General features: G+C 37.3%; 1 protein-coding gene across 1 annotated transcript in view; it reads right to left on the minus strand.

Moving 5' to 3' along the window:
- Positions 1 to 575: 575 nt before the first annotated feature.
- The window catches only part of CHKA (choline kinase alpha), a 28,562-nt gene continuing 11,899 nt past the window's right edge, over positions 576 to 17,238 (minus strand). Inside the window, exons 3-12 of the mRNA XM_083729236.1 lie at positions 11,809 to 11,862; positions 9,461 to 9,574; positions 8,934 to 9,067; positions 8,325 to 8,429; positions 7,007 to 7,065; positions 6,488 to 6,575; positions 5,097 to 5,205; positions 3,846 to 3,952; positions 2,685 to 2,766; positions 576 to 1,738 (exon numbers count right to left, since the gene is read on the minus strand). Coding sequence (XP_083585362.1) covers positions 1,679 to 1,738; positions 2,685 to 2,766; positions 3,846 to 3,952; positions 5,097 to 5,205; positions 6,488 to 6,575; positions 7,007 to 7,065; positions 8,325 to 8,429; positions 8,934 to 9,067; positions 9,461 to 9,574; positions 11,809 to 11,862 — 912 coding nt within the window. The 3' untranslated portion in view covers positions 576 to 1,678. The remainder of the gene's footprint in view (positions 1,739 to 2,684; positions 2,767 to 3,845; positions 3,953 to 5,096; positions 5,206 to 6,487; positions 6,576 to 7,006; positions 7,066 to 8,324; positions 8,430 to 8,933; positions 9,068 to 9,460; positions 9,575 to 11,808; positions 11,863 to 17,238) is intronic.

The following is a 17,238-nucleotide window of genomic DNA, read 5'->3' on the forward strand; positions in this document are numbered from 1 at the left end:
TATGACGCCTGCTTCAAGGCTTCCACTAACGGGGCTGGTTACGTGAATCCCACTCTGGGTTAACAAAGGAATATACAGCACAGTTCTCATGAATACAGTGGATGATGGAATTTTCCTACGATCCATGCAGGTTTACTTGCATACTGTATATCATTTCATCCTTCCAGAAAATAGAGCACGCTGCTGAAGTATGAAACACAATCCCTCCTGCAACCCAACAAGGCCAGCAATTAATCATCTTTATTGCTGCATTTCCCCCTAACTACCAGAACCTTCTTACCATTACATTTTGTCACCTGGCTATTTCTTATTAAGAGGCATTATTATTTTAGTTCCCACCTTTTGGGTTGTATCTGGCTCAAATTCAACACAGGACTTGAGATCAACATAGCCCACCATGAGGAATCTTTCATTTCTGTGCTATTACAAGTTCACACTTAACACCATAAAAGCCTCAAGCTCGCTTTCATTTGTGGCATGCTACAATATCCATATATACCATACCTTTCATTCAGAGAATTTGGTAAAATTTAAATGACATGTGCCACATAGTAAGAATCAAAGAGAGCAAAAGGTTAAAGACTTTAAAAAAGTTTATTTGTACAATACATGTTAGCAGAAAGCACAAGTCAAATAAGGATGGTAAAAGATATGTTTCTAGAAGCTCTCAAAGTAACATACACTTATTGTAAAGTTCACGTATATATTTTAATGTCTTTTCTGCACAAGAAACATCCACTTATCTGATGGGGAAAGCAGCAGGGTTTTAAACAAGGAGCCATGTGCCCCCACAAGGCACCAGCATGCCACAATTGGTCAAATGTTCCTCGCTTGCTCCCCATCTCATTTGCCCCTCTCTTCCTCCCTCAGGCCAGAGAGGGGCAGGTAGAGGAATTCAAGGCACTCATCCCAGTGCTGCCTGCGCAGGGAACATCCTGTACAACAATGCAATACTGCAGGACTGTTGCTGGGCAGTGAATGCACATCCTTGGTCAGAGATGTGGAATGAGCTAACCGGACAGCAATTTGTGCGTTCCAGTTGAAGATGCAGCTGTTGTACCTTGTTCTACTGAGATATCAGAATGTGAAAGCTACCTTAGTCTGCATGGAAAGAGAAGCCAGAATGCACCCTTTCGTTGGTTTTTAGCCATTATGTTTTAGTGTTAGTTCACCAGTAGTTTTCTGGAGATGAATGGCTTGACCTATCCCATAAGAACAGCCTCTGTTCAAATGGGTTTTCAGCCAAAATTCACAGTATATCAACTTCCCCTAAACAGAATTGTGGTTTTCCCATTGATGCTAGAAATGTAGAATGCATTAAGATAATTTGATAAAAATATCTTACTTAAAATAGGTACCCACAGTTAACACTGTTTACTCTTGAAGTATGGGATGGTTCACATTAAAACTCAAGGTTTCCCTCATAATACCTTCTAGATTAAAAAGCTTGATATTGCACTGTTATATTATACTTCAGCTGTCAATTCTCGTTCCAAGGACTTATGAAACTGTAAAAAAAAAAGTAAACTTAGCCATTTTGTGCAGTCTTCAGCATTGCATCCGAGTAGTTGGAATTTGCAAAACCTTCATTACAACTACAGTAGCCTAAGCACAGTGGAATTTCTGCCCAGCTGCCTTCCTTATACAGTACAGAAACAGATTGTCCAGTCTTCAACCTTCACACTTTCAGCTTCCTCTTTTGGTCGAAGTAGGCATCAAATCTTGAGAGTGCATAGTCCTAAGTGACGTAAAAGTATTATCGTTGAGCCATTTTGTATTCTGTCCTAATGCCAGAGCAATTAAAGAATGCCATACTATCACATTTCGCATGAAATGCCAGAAACCTGCCTTGAATGCAGCTGTCACATATGTTAAATCTTTACTGATACAATATGGATGCAAAGGATAACTACATTTACATTTCCACTCCAAGTCTTCTCACTGAATATTACAGGCATATTTTTCAAAATAAGTCAAAGAGCAATAATAAGATGGGAGAAATCAAACTGATGAGATAACTGAAGCAAGGCATCTGTAATGTCAATGGACAGCTCTTTGGGGTGTTAAGAACAGCATCCATAAAGGCAGAGATGGTGAGCCTCTGGGTCCAGTGAATATTTTTATCTGGGCAGGTAGACCTTCCCTCCCCTCCTCCTCAAGATTGTCTCTGGAGAGACGCCTGTCTCCCTTGCCAGCTCAGAAATGCAGCAAATTCAGGCGACTAACGTTTTTCTCTCTCCACTCTGGCTTTAAAACTAGAGCAGGCACCCCAAACCTGCAATTTACAGTGGGGGGAAACTACCACTAGAACAAATGGGAGCTCTCTCTCCCAAGACAAATTACAGGGGGGAAGTATTATCTATCCAACCATCCTGAATCCATTCATGTTTACATGCATGCACACCTGTGACCTCCCCACTTTTGCCTCCGGCCCCCGACACATTATGCCTAAGGGAATGTGGCTTTTTTGTGGAGGAAGTTCTTGCCCCTTCATTAAGGTCTTGTATACACTACCTACTCCAGTATTGCACCAACAAAGATCAGTCCTGGCTGGCTGGCAGTTAGACTGAATGATGTACAAACATAGGCTTGGTAGGGGATAATTATCAGGTAGAGTAATCTAGATTACATGGACATAGTAATCACACTGCTGAGCATTAAGAATTTAAAGTTTGAAGACCTACCATGTACCCAAACTCAATAGATGATATCTTTGCCTGTATAATGGACCACAGACCCCAGAAGAAATGAGATGCAAGGGCAAACCTGTCAAGACACAATGTATTTTTTTAGACGTTCTAGTATATAATGTAAAATTCACCCTTGCCTCTTTTAACCAAAGTGATGTAGTCTAGGATTTGTTACATCAACAGCATGCTCATTTCAACCATACAGGATACATAAGAAATGCAACTTCTCAAAGAGGACAACTCTGGATGTGTTCTCACTCTGCCTCCGGAGTGATTTGTTTATTGTAGAAAACTTATGCTCTACCCTTCCAGAACATATGCACTACTCAAGGCAGCTTCTAACAGCTAAAACCACAGTCATAAAAATAAAGTAAAAGCATGAAAAACAGAAATCAGGTTCATAGAATCGTAGAATGGTAGAGTTGGAAGGGATCCTAAGGGTCATCCATTCCAACCCCCTGCAATGCAGGAATCTGCCATGCAGGTTCAGCAGATAAACGTTCTAAAAGTGAGGGTCCGTCCCCTAAAACTCTCATGCCCAGCAAGACAAATGCTTACCAGGACAGGGAACTTTTAACCAGTCATTGAAAAAGCAGGATGTCCAAACAGATCTCATGGGGAAAGGTACTCTAAAATCTGGGTGCAGTCACTGAGAAAGCCCTCATGCCAACCAATGTTACCTCAGCCTCTCCACAGAAGGGCCTCTTAGGGCACAGGAAGGCTGGAATGAGAGAAAATGGCCCCTAAGGTATCCTAGAACCGTCATTTAGGGCTTTCAAGATCAACAACAATACTTTGAATTGCTGTTTAGAACTAAAAATGTCCCTGAGTGAATGCTTTTTTGTGATTTTAACCATTGGATGCCCCCGCTGCTTCAGTTCTAGGAAATCGGAGCAGCTGTTCTCAAAGCAGGCAGCAAATGAGCTCAACCAGTCAGGACAAATGATTATGGGTAATATTCCATATGGGTCTCCACTTGTCCTACTTTAAGGATATATAGCTTCTAGATGTTCAATGCTGAAAATTAACCATTTTAGAGCACAGGCTAGATTAAACACTGCTAAGATTTCTGAAGAGAGCATGAACAATTTACATTTTCACTGAAAGCAAGATTCAGCAACAGGATCACATACAGTAAATCCAGAATGAAGTTACCTGTTTACTTCAACCAACATTTCTTCTTCTATTTTGGACTTATCTTCATTGCTCAGATTTTCAAACCCACTTTGAGATGCAACTAGGTAATTGGAGATGAAGTGGAGCTGAAAAGCACAGAAAGCAGTCAGAACAGTGGCTCAGTCATTTGGGCAAATAGGTATTTTCAGCTATTAAATCACTGGCACAGTTCCAAAGAAGTTTTTATACCTGCAGTCACATTTGTTTTTAGCTAACTATTGGTCCTAGTAGAGTTCTGTATTCCAGTTTTGCTTTTAACAAATTTCCATGAGGCCAAACAAGTTGCTCAGTCTTTACGATTGTGGGATGCTCATCCCAGAGAGGCTCACCTGGTGCATTTGTTACATTATTTTTAGGCGCCAAGCAAAAACACACCTTTTCTCCCAGGCCTTTGGCTAAATAATCTATGGCCTTTATGCTGGAGTGGTTATTGTTTTCGTTTCTTACTACATTATGTATTTTTGTGTTATACTGTAAACCAAGCTGTGATCCTTGAAGAGTGATGTGGAAATTTAATTACCATTTTTTTTGTGTATAACACGACCCCTATTAAAGTAAGAAATTTATCACTGATTTTCCCCCAGAAAAAATGTCATAATATATAGAAAAATATGGTAACAATAATAATCTAAATGTGATTTAGTGTTATAATGAAAACAATTACTAACTGGCCATGTATAAAATGGGACATGAGTACTGAAGTTAACAAAAGATATCCTGTATGTAATAAACATTGCCTCCAACTCTAGATGCTCTTCAAGCAAACACTGAAATTCAGAAACTTTATTCCAGAGGACTTGAAATTTTGGGACTACTCTGGGGCAACATGAACGGCTGCTACTGAGGTCATGTTACAAAATTTTACAATGTCAAAAAATTGAGTATGACAAGTTGTAAAGTTAAAGCTGAAGATACAGCAAATTATGTTTGCCTGTCAGTGAAATGGACTTTGGCTACATAATAAGACTTCACCCTTGCATGCCCCTCAAAACCTGCTTGGGGTTGGGTGGCGCTGTAGAGCAGACTTTGAGGGACCTGCAAGGAGCAGGAGTGGAAGGGGAGGTCCAGATGTATGATTAGAAATCTGCTTGTGCAACATTGGCTTCAACACTGGCTACAATCACCCACAGACTAAGCTCTGAAATGAAATCCCTTTCACATCCAGATAGTTAGAAATCGAATTGGAAGCCAGAAGACCTCAAAATTCAAGGTAATTGTTTTACTGCTCACCTGTTGCTTCCTTGAGGGATACTTCAGGAAGTTCGCTTTAAAGAATGGGTATTTTTCATACACATAGTCATACATCCATTCACAGAAATGATTTCCAATGTCAAACCCTCTAGAGTGAAGAATATTCAAAATATAAGGAATTTTTTTAAGCTTTGCAAAAAAAAACCTAAAATACATTCTATTGCTTGTTCCCAAATTAACATTTCATGGCTACTTATTACTGGTCCACAAACATAGAAATCCATGTCATATATATTAATAACAAGTTTCAATCCAATATCTGAGATCAGGCTGCTCCTAGAAGCTTATTTTTTTGCAAATATGATTACACAGTAAATGTGGGTAGATGTTAAAGAATCCCACCTTCCAACCACAGGCAAAAGTGAAAACTTTGGAATGAGGCTTAGGCATGTCTCTGCTGTGCAGGAGGTAAAGACCAGACATTCACTAAGAATACACTGTATAGGGAATTCACAGTAATATGGTATACTTTTTTTTTTTAGGAGCAGGATTCAAGTAGCATCATTATTACCACCAATTTGATTGTTCCCAATGTGTTTGGGGAAGGGAGATCACAGTACAATGGCAGAAAAATTATCACTACCATCTCATGCACACCTAATTTTGAGAAGCTTGTAGATGCTATTTGGCATCAAATATCACATTAGTCTAGGCCAGTATTGTTCAACTCTTACGCCAAGGACGTTCACCTGGCACCATCATTATATATCTTTAGGCTCCAGGCAAAACCTTTCCTCTATAATGAGGTTTTTGGTCATTAACTATCTGTGACCTTTTAGAAGTGAGGAGGATGTTTTTAATATATTATTTTTTCCTCTTGGTTTAATGTATCTCTGTTGAGGATTTAAGTGGCTTTGGGTTACCTTATGCAAGATAAAGCAACAAACAAATTTAACCAACAAACAACTGCTGTAACTGAAAATACAAACAAGTGAACTGGGGATGTTATACATGTAAAGCATGAGCTTTACCATAAACATTATCAGTGGATGTTATTTCTATTTGTAACAACACCAGTAAGTTAGCCAGGTACCGTCGAGACAGCATGTTAGAAGAAAACAAAATGCTGCAGCTACATTTTACTAACTGAAAGTGAGTACATACAGGCAATTTTTAATGCTACTGTCTAGCATAAACACAATCAAAATATATCTAGCAAAAACTTTCAAAATCCTTCCAGTATTTAGCAAAGTAGTCTGATTTTCAAGCATTAGATGCAAACACAAAGTTATTTTATTAAACTTGGGAAACACTGGAAATCTCAATAAAACAATAAAAGGCCAAGTACAGAAATACAGTTGAGGAAAACTAAGCTGGAAAACTAAGATGGAAATTTCATTTTTGAAAAAATACAAAGGTCCAACATTTACCTATAATTGTAGCTGCTGTACTCAAAGTCAATAAGCATCAATTTTTGCTTCTCAGAATCCTCTCTACCTTCAAGAAGCAAAATATTTCCTGGGAGAAGAGAGATATAAAGTAATAAGCACTGGGAAAGACTGAAATAACCTATCCCTACTTCTATTCAACTTAGGTTCCATTTCTTGTGATGGGATATTGGCAACTTGCTGTAGAACAGCACTGTCCATGCCGTATTATTTTATCACAGTATACAATATAAGCAGGAGCTACTGCTTTAATACAGCCCAGATTATTCTTCACTGTAACCTGCAACAACTGAAGATACAACATGGTTTGCATCACTACTTAGCCTGTCTCGCTCCAGCCTTAAGACCTTTCCCCAGTAAAAACCAGTTCTAGATTCTAAACAGAATATTCCTTCAATTATGATATGGTATTTATCTCAAACTAATGACTTTAATTTGTAACAGACCAACATTCGGGCAAAGTTATTACATTTTTAAAATAATGCAACAGTGTTATGGTACCTTCTTGGCAGTCATTATGGCAAAACACAACTGGAGATGAAGTAGCTTCAAGCAAGGACCTGGAAGAGAGAGAGAAAAAGAGCTAAATTGAATAGTAGTTCTAATGTCAACTGTTCCCTCACTTAAGCAGTAAAAGACAAGCAAGAAAAGTGTGTTGAAAGTGTACGGCAAATAAGAATACTTTTCAGCTCTCTGCTGCCTACCTCCACTGAAGAACCTCAGGAGCAGACATTACAACGCTTCTCAATCAAAACTCCTCAAGTTGTGTGTCCACTAAAGCTGCTTTTTCTTGTACCTACTCCTACTCCCAAGTAAAAGGCAAAGCACTGCAAATAAGTGCATTTAGGCACTTGCTGGCTTTCCTTTTCCCCACTCTAGGAACAGTGATGGTCTGTCTGGAGGGCTTAAGAGATTCTAATGTATCAAATTATTTTTCTCCCTTTAGTATGCTTATTGTGGATGGTGGGGCAGAGGAACCACGTGGTGCCTCCAGAATTATTATTTTTAACAAGTCTACATTCCGTCATAGAGACCTACTAGAGATTCCTTTACTGCCTGTGTGTGGACAGCAAAGCTGACATTATAAGAGTCTCTTGTTAAAATATTTCCAAGGAAGAAGCAGCTTTCATTTCTAAAGCATCTAATCATTTATTTCACTCACTGGAGAACTAGGTTAAAGACTTCTGCTATACCACAGTATGGAACCCAAATTACCTTGACTATCTCTATGGATCCAAGTTGCAATGGACAACACTCTGCAGAAGTGACCTACAGTGGTACCTCGCAAGACGAATGCCTCGCAAGACGAAAAACTTTTCCGTTTTTTGAGTCGTTCCGCAAGACAAATTTCCCTATGGGCTTGCTTCGCAAGACGAAACGTCTTGCGAGTTTGTTTCCTTTTTCTTAAAGCCGCTAAGCCGTTAATAGCCGCTAATAGCCGTGCTTCGCAAGACGAAAAAACCGCAAGATGAAGAGACTCGCGGAACGGATTAATTTCATTTTGCGAGGCACCACTGTAACTTGCTGAAACATTGTGCACAGACCCAATGAACGCTAGACCATTTGACTATATTGGAATTTCATTGTGTGGTGCACTAAAAAGGAAACTTCCAAGCTAAGCAATCAAAACACTGTTGTCTGAATCGACTACAATGTAATTATATACTTAGATGTTTAGGAATATCCACTGACAATAATAAAATGCAAGTCAAGGAAGTGTTTGCTCGTTTCTTTAGTTAACGTTATGTTTGACTGAAAATGTCTGCAGTCACTTGAGAGTTGAAAAAAAAAGGAAAATTGTCAAGAGTTAGAACGCTACCGTAGATTTTTCATTTCTTGAGGCAGGTTGTAACTGAGGATCTTGTTCAGTTTTCTAACACGTGACTCTCTGGTAAACTTGATTCTCATCACTTGGTTTAAGTACCTGCACAAAGATTTTGTTGAACAGTTAGTATTTCTACACTTCCCCCGCCTCTCCCCATAACCATCACAAAGTAATTGTATAATAAAAATAAAACAGAAACTTTATAAAGGACTTTCTGGCAACCGCAAATTAGCCCAAGGAAAGATACCTTCCACACCATAAAAAAGGAGGCAAGCTTCCAATAAACCCCTTCTTTGAGCTGAAATAAGTGGCATTAAACTTCATTATACACCTTTAGGCACCAGGCAAAAACGTTCCTATTTAACCAGGCCTTGGGCTGATCAACATCTAATGCCCTTTTTAACATGTGTGGGGTTATATATATACACATATACAGTGTTTTTATGTTGTGATTTTATGTTGTAGCCACCCTAAGATCTGTGGGTATACAGCGGTATACACATTTAATAATGTAATATAACAATTTTTATTTTTATTTTATTATTAAATAAATAATCTCTTAGTTATCTAACATGATAAGACAATAAAATTACAATTGCTTACTTCTCCATGGTTCCAAAGAGCCACTTTGGTTCTTTATTAAATGGCATTTTCATACCATGAAACCTAGCCATTTTCTCAGCTATTTCTGCTGATATTTCAGGCAAGCCCAGTTCATCCGTATCCAACTTCCTGCTCTGAAACATATAGCATGGATATTAATTAGGAGGAATACAAGCATTGGAAATTTCAATATCAACTTTATTGTTGAAACAGCCAACCTATAATGATGAAAAACAAATATAAGGAACCTAGGAAGTGAGTGGGGTGCACTTTGGTTTCCCACTGCTATAGTTTACCACAGGTTCCTCTACTACTGAGTAGGGTACAGTACACTCTGCTCCATTTAATTAAGAGCTATAAGGAGTTAAATCCAAAAACTGAGACAGCAGCTTCCGTTCTCCTTATGCCAAATCAAACTACAGAAAGCTACACACTAGCAGATATCCCACATTTATCTTTGCTAGCACACAAGGAAGGACACAGTCCTATTCAGTTACAACTACCACATACTAATAGTTGGCACTCACAGGAATGAATTCCTCCAGCCGGCCTTGTGGAAAGATTCCATAGAGCTTTGGTCCAAGAGCTCTCTCTGCAAGAATGGCAAACATAACACTCTCCAGAACCACAGCTTCTGCACCCTAAAGAAAACAAAGTAACTGAAACAGGTACTTATATAATATATATAATATGAAGGGAGATACAGTTGAGGACATTAACAAAAAGAAATTTACAACTATCAGTTAGATTCAGATATAGAATCGGATACTGAATATTGCAGTATTCAAACTACAGTATTGCAAAACATGCAATAAAAACTGTGTAAGACTTAGGTTATGCTATCACAGTATTAGAATTTATTACTGACTACCTGTTGACCAACTGGGTGGGTTGTAATACTAGTTTCCAGTCTAAGAATGAGAACAAGTGGCTTAAAAAATAATAAATGAGTACCATTTGAGTTTACAAACAAAAGTTCCCTGTTATGAGAGTTAATACGCCTCTTTAAGTTTGTCTAAGCATTCACCAATCTAGTGTCTTCCAGATGTTTGGACTACTACTTTCACCAGCCATAAGACCATAGCACAAATCCAGCTGGAAAAGAAACAAACCAGGAGCACACTTTTAAGATACCCCATTATTCATTTGCAGCTGCATCTTTTACTGCCCTACACCTGATGTTGCATATGCTGCCAGGTGGGCAAGAATGGGGAGGAAACAACCTTGCAAGCTAAATATGGACCTTTGGCAAGGTAATCTGGCCCATAGGCCAGAGGCTGCTCACAACTGCTCAAGAGAAAGTCCCCCCCCCCATTTTTAATTGGACCTGAACAGCACCAGCTGATTAAGAATCTTATTCTGTTCAGTAAGGCCATCTACACTGAATACTTTCCTCCTTAACCAAAACTATCCAAATCTGTATCTGTATTAATTTCTTAAACTGTAATTTATTACTAACAGAAGACAGCTGTTTTCATCCTTCACAATATATAGTCAATGAAGACATGGAATTCTAAATATTTAACTGTTTGTGTTGCGTACTGATTATTTTTTGCACTGAATATAAAAATAAAATACAACAATTTAAGTTATGAGGTTGGTTAAAAATTATCCTTGATTTTGCTATTACCTTTGCAGTTCTAAAACTAGTGATTACATTAGATTTGGGATACCATATTAATTCCAATCCAATGTATGGTTTTATACCATACATTGTTTTATACCATACAAGTTTTATACAAAGTAGACCTACAGCACACATTCCACTACACTAAATACCAATATATACTGTTCTACTGACCGTCTTTTAAGCAGAATGCTGGTGTGAATCATTGAGTGATTCTAGAAATGATGTTTGTTTGTAGTCTGCATAAGTTTGCTAGTTCAAAGAGGCATACTAGAAAGTACTGCCATATACTTTGGATCCAAGATCTAATTGTTTAGTTCAGATGTACTTCAGTAAAAATACACTAGTTTCAATTCAGTTTTATCTTTATCTTATGAATGATTCATTGCACCTTTAGAAATAAAGGCTTTTATAATTACCAATGATTTACTCAAAGAACTCTTGAAAGCAATTTGATAATAAGCTTTAGGCAATGAATGGTGTTAATTTTTAACTTCAAAATTATTGGACTAATTCAAATGGAGACTTTCAAGGTTAATCCTTCAGAGTTTTAGTTAGGCATTTACGAAAATGTAGATTCAGGATTCAGAGATAGGATCCATGTTTAAGTAGTTATTTTAAGATGCATTCTTATTCCTCAAAGGTCTCCCCCTATGAGTAATTTGCTTATGGGGAACATTTTGGTAGGCTGCAGTGCTTTCTCTGCAGCAGGTCTGTGCTGGATCAGGCAGCAAGTTGCAACCTTTTTTCTTAAACAGATTTGCTTATGAAGAACTGCTGTACCTTGCAGTGTGAATTACGGTACTACATAATTATATACAAACACAGCTGCAGGGTTACACAATGTGACAGGACAGAAGAATAGCCTAGGTCACCTCAGAAGTTTTGCATGCTTTACTGTTAACAACGCTTAAAGCGAATAAATTGTATGAACCCATAGGATGAAATGTTACACTTCAAATCTGTTTACAAACTGTAATATCAGTCATGCGTGTCATGTATTTGCTACTGAAACCTATTTTATGCAGGGGAACCATGCAGACCCCTCTAGACTAGAATTACAGAACGTAAGAACCCAAAGACAGGTGGGGAAAGCACTGTTTTTGAAACACTGGAGCAAACAAACAGGACCTAGACATGAGCAAATTGGTTATAAAAAAACACAGATCTAAGAGTATAAAAAAGCAAATACATATTGCACTTTATAGCAGCAGCCTGATATGGTAACAAAAAAAAGATAATACTTACTTGTAAATCATTTTCTTTCTGAGCCTGTCCAGATCCTCCTTTATTACAGGACCTCTATGAATGAGAAAAGTCAACATTTACAATGAGATGTTGAAAATCAACATAAGCAATAAGTTGCAGCCATCACAATTAGGAGGGTTCGGAAAGTCTTACAGCTATTTACTTGATATTCATCTGACCGAGTATTAGGCTGAGAAATGCAACTTCACACGAGGCATCACTCACTTAAAAAAAGGATGTGCCATTGAAACCTAATATATCAGCTTGCCTATAGAGACAAAACATACAAGACCACTAGCACGAGATGTGGTCTTCTGTATGACTACAGCAGCTGGGAGCCCAAAATTCCTAGTACCGTACACAGAAGCATCCAAATATGGAAGGACCAAGTGAAGCTTTACTATAAACTCAGTTTTGCAACAAAGATGCAAGCTAGCAAGCCAGTAGAACAGTGGAAACAAGTTAAAGGAAATATAGCAATATTCACAAACTATTTAGACATAATACTTTATCTAGTTTTACACATAAAGGAGGCACTCACTTATCCCAGTTACAACTTGTTGACAGATCTCTTTTCTACTGTAAAGTAACAACAATATTTAAGGCATTTTAGATATAATCTTACGTCATTTCTCAAAGCAATATAAGCAAGCAAAGCAATTTTCAGTTCCAGACCTAGTGAACTGAAGCGTGCTTGTTCTGACCTATCGCAAAGCATTTTTTTCTAAGGTCCCAAGTTGTGCTTTAGCTTCTGGACTCAATGGCACATGCTTTTACTATAATTGCAGAAATAAAATCTTTGTAGTTCATTAAGAACTTCAAAGCTATAAGGCCTATTCCACTTTGCAGTTCCTGTAAGCAGTAGTTTACTATGGCTACTAATGATGCAAATCTGCAACGCTACTTTAGAGGCTCCTAAAGGAAGCCTTCAATTAAAATTATTAAAATTAAATGAGGACAATGGAACTGAGGATACTTTTTCTGCTCGAATATTCCTTAACCAAGAACCAAATGGACAAATAACCAATACCAATTGTTTAAAGGCCTATGAATTTCTCACAGCTGCCTTGCTCCAACTTGAAATAAATGGCTTTCCATAAATAATAATTATTTCCATTAGAATGCTATAATTAAGAATAAGTATATGCTACAGTAAAACTACATCCCTTTCAATGAACACACATATCTTGAATATTCACAAGGGCAAGTTTACAACTGCATATTAAAATAGCAATGTTATACAAATAATGTTTCAGTGCCCCCATTTTCTCCTTTACTACTTCTTGAATAGCAGTCAAAGCTGCTTATCACCCAGAAGTAGTTATTGCTTGATGCTCCCCTGTGATGGTATAATCTATCAGAAGCAAATTGGATTAGAGAGGTTTTTCCCAGGATCATAGAAAGTACCCACCTAATGTACTTGGATTACACACTGAAAAGACTGGTCGGTATTTTTTCATTAGTACTCTTCAAACACTTCGCTAAAAAACTCAGTTGTCCAAATTGGTTTGTTAGCTTGAAGTGAAAGAAAATGTTATGGATATGATATCCAAATATCATCATTAAAGAATTCTATATTACACTTGACTGTATCAACCAAAAAAAGAGTGGGCCTGGAAAGCATTAAAGCTAAAAGTATATTCAGGTATTTGCTTCATGAACTTTGAAGCAAAAACCACCAGACTAATTTGCCCACATTCCAGATACCTGCTTAGATAGTGACCCAGTACATTCTTAAAACAGGACTCTTATTGTGTGGACAATGGCCAATTTCCAAGGAGATAACAGGAAACCTATTGTATAGCTTCTACCAAAAACTAAGCTAACAGGATTGTGTTGCTGGAAAAAAAGCTGTTGTAGCTGTTTGATATCCTGCAGAGGCTTGAGATGAGCAGGCATCTAATACATCATCTTTGTGTAATCATGCTGTCAGACTCCTTCCTGCTTGTTGGCAAGACCTGCTTAATAGAATAAGCTAGTTGGTCTCTTAAACATGAAGAGATGCTACCACCTCTGTCTCTCAAGGCCATAGTAGTCTGATGAAGCAAGTGACTAGAGAATAATGTAGTCATTTTCCAATTTAATACTATAAAATGCACAAACCGCTATTGTGCAGATCTTCCATATAAAATTGAAGTGATGGGGATACCATTTTCACTGTTGTGGCCCAAACTTTCTTTTGTAGTACAATTTGATTTTTTAAAAATGAAAATAGGGTGCAAGGCTAATTTAACAGCAAAATTTAACTAGTAATACTGATTATCATACATTACTGCACTTTAGGCTGAACATTATGTTTTGATTTTCACAGTTTCTATTTATATATAACAGATGAGAGGCGAGAATGTAATTCCATGATAATATGAATCCAGTTGAGACAGGACATCCAAAATATGAAGCTGGTCATATTTGTACTGGGTTGTCATGTAATAACAATAAGTTCTGAAGTTTAGCCCTAGAAAAGCTACCAGTATAAACTGAAATGTGGCCTGGAAAACTAAGGTTCAGTTTTACAATGTCAATACCCAAATACAGACTTTAGTAATAAAATGACAGAGTGGCAATTCCTCTGCCATCATAAAAGCTAGCAAGAGTTTGGCATTATTTATCATCCCGACCAGTTCTGCAGGTCATGCACCTAACCTTTACAAGATGAAATTACTTATCTCTGGTAGTTTTGTACCCAACTGTATTCCAGGCTTAAAATATAAGTACAAAAGTTGCAACGCTGAGACTACAGAGGGAGGTTTCTCAAGACTGAGAAACATCAAAACAGGTGGTGTCAACTATTTTTAATAAAATATGCTAAAGCAGAAAGAGTAAGAGATGTTATTACAACAGTCCTACTAACACCAAGAACATCCCTAATCCTTTTTACTTCTGATCAAGTTACCATTCTTTAAAAGGAGCAAAAGGAAGGTGGGGTGTTTAATGCACTATTTTGGTAGTCAGTTCTCAACAGTTTGGACATTATAAAAATGTGAATAAGGCAAGCATTTTCATGATAACTTCACACTCTGAGTCATAAAGAAATGAAACCCGTAGAGAATGCTCCAACTTCAGAGATCTCATACTATACCGTGAATCGTGTCTGTCACCTGGAAACCAGAGTGCTCTAGGCACGATCGCATGGACAAGCCTGCAGCAGAGAACACATGCACATACAACTAAAATGGTACATCACCCCCAGAAGACCCTTAATGCCACCCAACAAAACAAGTGTCCCCTTAACAGGAGTGCAGCTATCAAATTATCTGCCACTAAGAGGCATTTGTGGTTATTGCTTGCTACAAGACATTAAGAGCAAGAATCACATCAGTAAAGGAGTTTTACAATTGCAGAATTCTATATATTTGTTTAGTTACAAGCAGAAAAAGTAGGTATACAATACCACAGAATTGCAGTCAGTACTCACAACCTTCTTCTCAAAATGACTGTGAATGATAGACTATAGGAAGATTAAGTAGTCTTAAATGCTTCCTTTATTATGAAATATTGTGATTTTACAGTTAGTAATAGCAAAACCAAGTTTTATACCTGGCCATCAAAAATAGGGCATGGGCCCTTATCGCCAGCTCTTCCTTTAATTGGGATATATGGGTATTAAGTACTAGTTTGAAACAATGAACAATTCTGCAAAGTAGTTTGTGTCAGTGTACAGAAGCAAGAACTTGTATTTGAACTCCAAATTCAAATTGCTTTGTTCGACCAACATTAGTTTCTTTGTTACAAGGAAATCATTTCTAAAAAAGAATCCTTTTAAAGCTAAGCACTGGTGTCAACAACTACTCTAGTTTTCGTGTGTGTGTGTGTGTAAAATAGGATTGAACTGCTATTAAGACATCCTTTCAGTTTTTTGGAGGGCAATCCTACATATAGCATGTGCATTTGCCTTTCAAACACACCAATGTTTAATTAGAATAGCAATTCCACAAAAGCACAAATATTCAGCTTGTTTAAAAAGTAGCTCACCTATGTGATTGGAGACTATAGTAATCTCAACCAGGCTTTCAAGTTTTACACAGATCAACCCAACTAAGCTCACTTCCTGCCTTCATATCATGCATGCATAAAATGTGGCTTAAAATAACAGCTATAACTAAGGGAGGCCCCATGCAATTTTTGCATGGTAAATTTAGCCAACCTGAAACAATTTATATTGAACAGTATGTACTGACATTTGTGTCTTCCAGAATTTATGTGACAAGCAAACTGGAGTCATTGTTAGCTTGTAAATAATAGTGTTTGTTTTTAAAGAAGGCTTTAGTTGAAATTTACTGGACTGGTTTTCTATGGTAAATTTTTCAACGAATGGTGGGGCGGGACAAAACTTTGAACCTCAGATTACATGTGTATTTGATAATGATACTATTATTTTCTGCATGCAGGCATAAACAAAGAAGAATTAAGTTATAATCAAAATGTCATCTGTTTCAACTAGTGATGGGGAAGACATGGCCCTCCAGATGTTGTTAGACTACAACTCTTATCACTCCGATGATTGCTAATGCTGGCCGGAATTGTTGGTAGCTATATTTCTGTCTTAAGCCATACAGATGGATATTGAGGGTAAGTAATAGTGCAAGAAAATTATACATATGTGCATCAGTATTTAAAACCAGCATCCCTGGAACTTTTAAAATATCAGCATCACTGAAATTCTTTTTCTTCTAATTTATTCCTGTTTTGTACAAGGAAGTTCCTTAAGATCTCAGATGAAGATCTAAAACTATAGCACAATCAGTTTGCTTATGCATTGAAGATTGATCTGGAAAAGACAAATGCTTATACTGAAACCCTCAATATAATCTGAAAGTTTTACCTTGGGACTGTCTCTGCTTACTTAACCCTTAGTGAACTGCACCAACAAGAGCAGTCATTTCACTGCCACTATGGAAATAAAGGAAGTTAGAAATCTCAAAAGATCTTAAATACCAAGACAAAAAAGGTTAGGATATTAACACTCAAATAATTGGCCAAACTAGATCTTGGAGAAAAAGTCTGAGCTCCAGTTCTATTTTCTTCATATAAGGACACAAAAGGTTTTGTTTAAAAAGTGGGTATTGAGGGAAAGCAGTATGTGCCCATGTTCTGGTTTAGGATTCTCCAAACTTGGATATTCATAGGAAAATTTCTTCAGAGTACTATGATTACAACAGATATGATGGAAATTACTACTGAGATCCTGAAAACGCTGCCTTATTTTTTTCAGATGAAAACATTAGCAAATCACTGATGCCCTAATTTCTACAAACTACTTTGTACAGGCAGCCTGTACAAATAAAGGTTACTTATAATATGAAATCAGCTCATACACTGAAGATTTTATAAAGCCAGGGGTGTGGCTTAAATAATTTGTTAAAATAAAACATTCAGTGTAACTATCGCTGGACTGTTAGTTTAATTGATAGTTCTAGTGCCAATGGTTCA

This window comes from Podarcis gaigeae (genome assembly GCF_964106915.1).
Source record: "Podarcis gaigeae genome assembly, chromosome: 1".
Classification (NCBI taxonomy): domain Eukaryota; kingdom Metazoa; phylum Chordata; class Lepidosauria; order Squamata; family Lacertidae; genus Podarcis; species Podarcis gaigeae.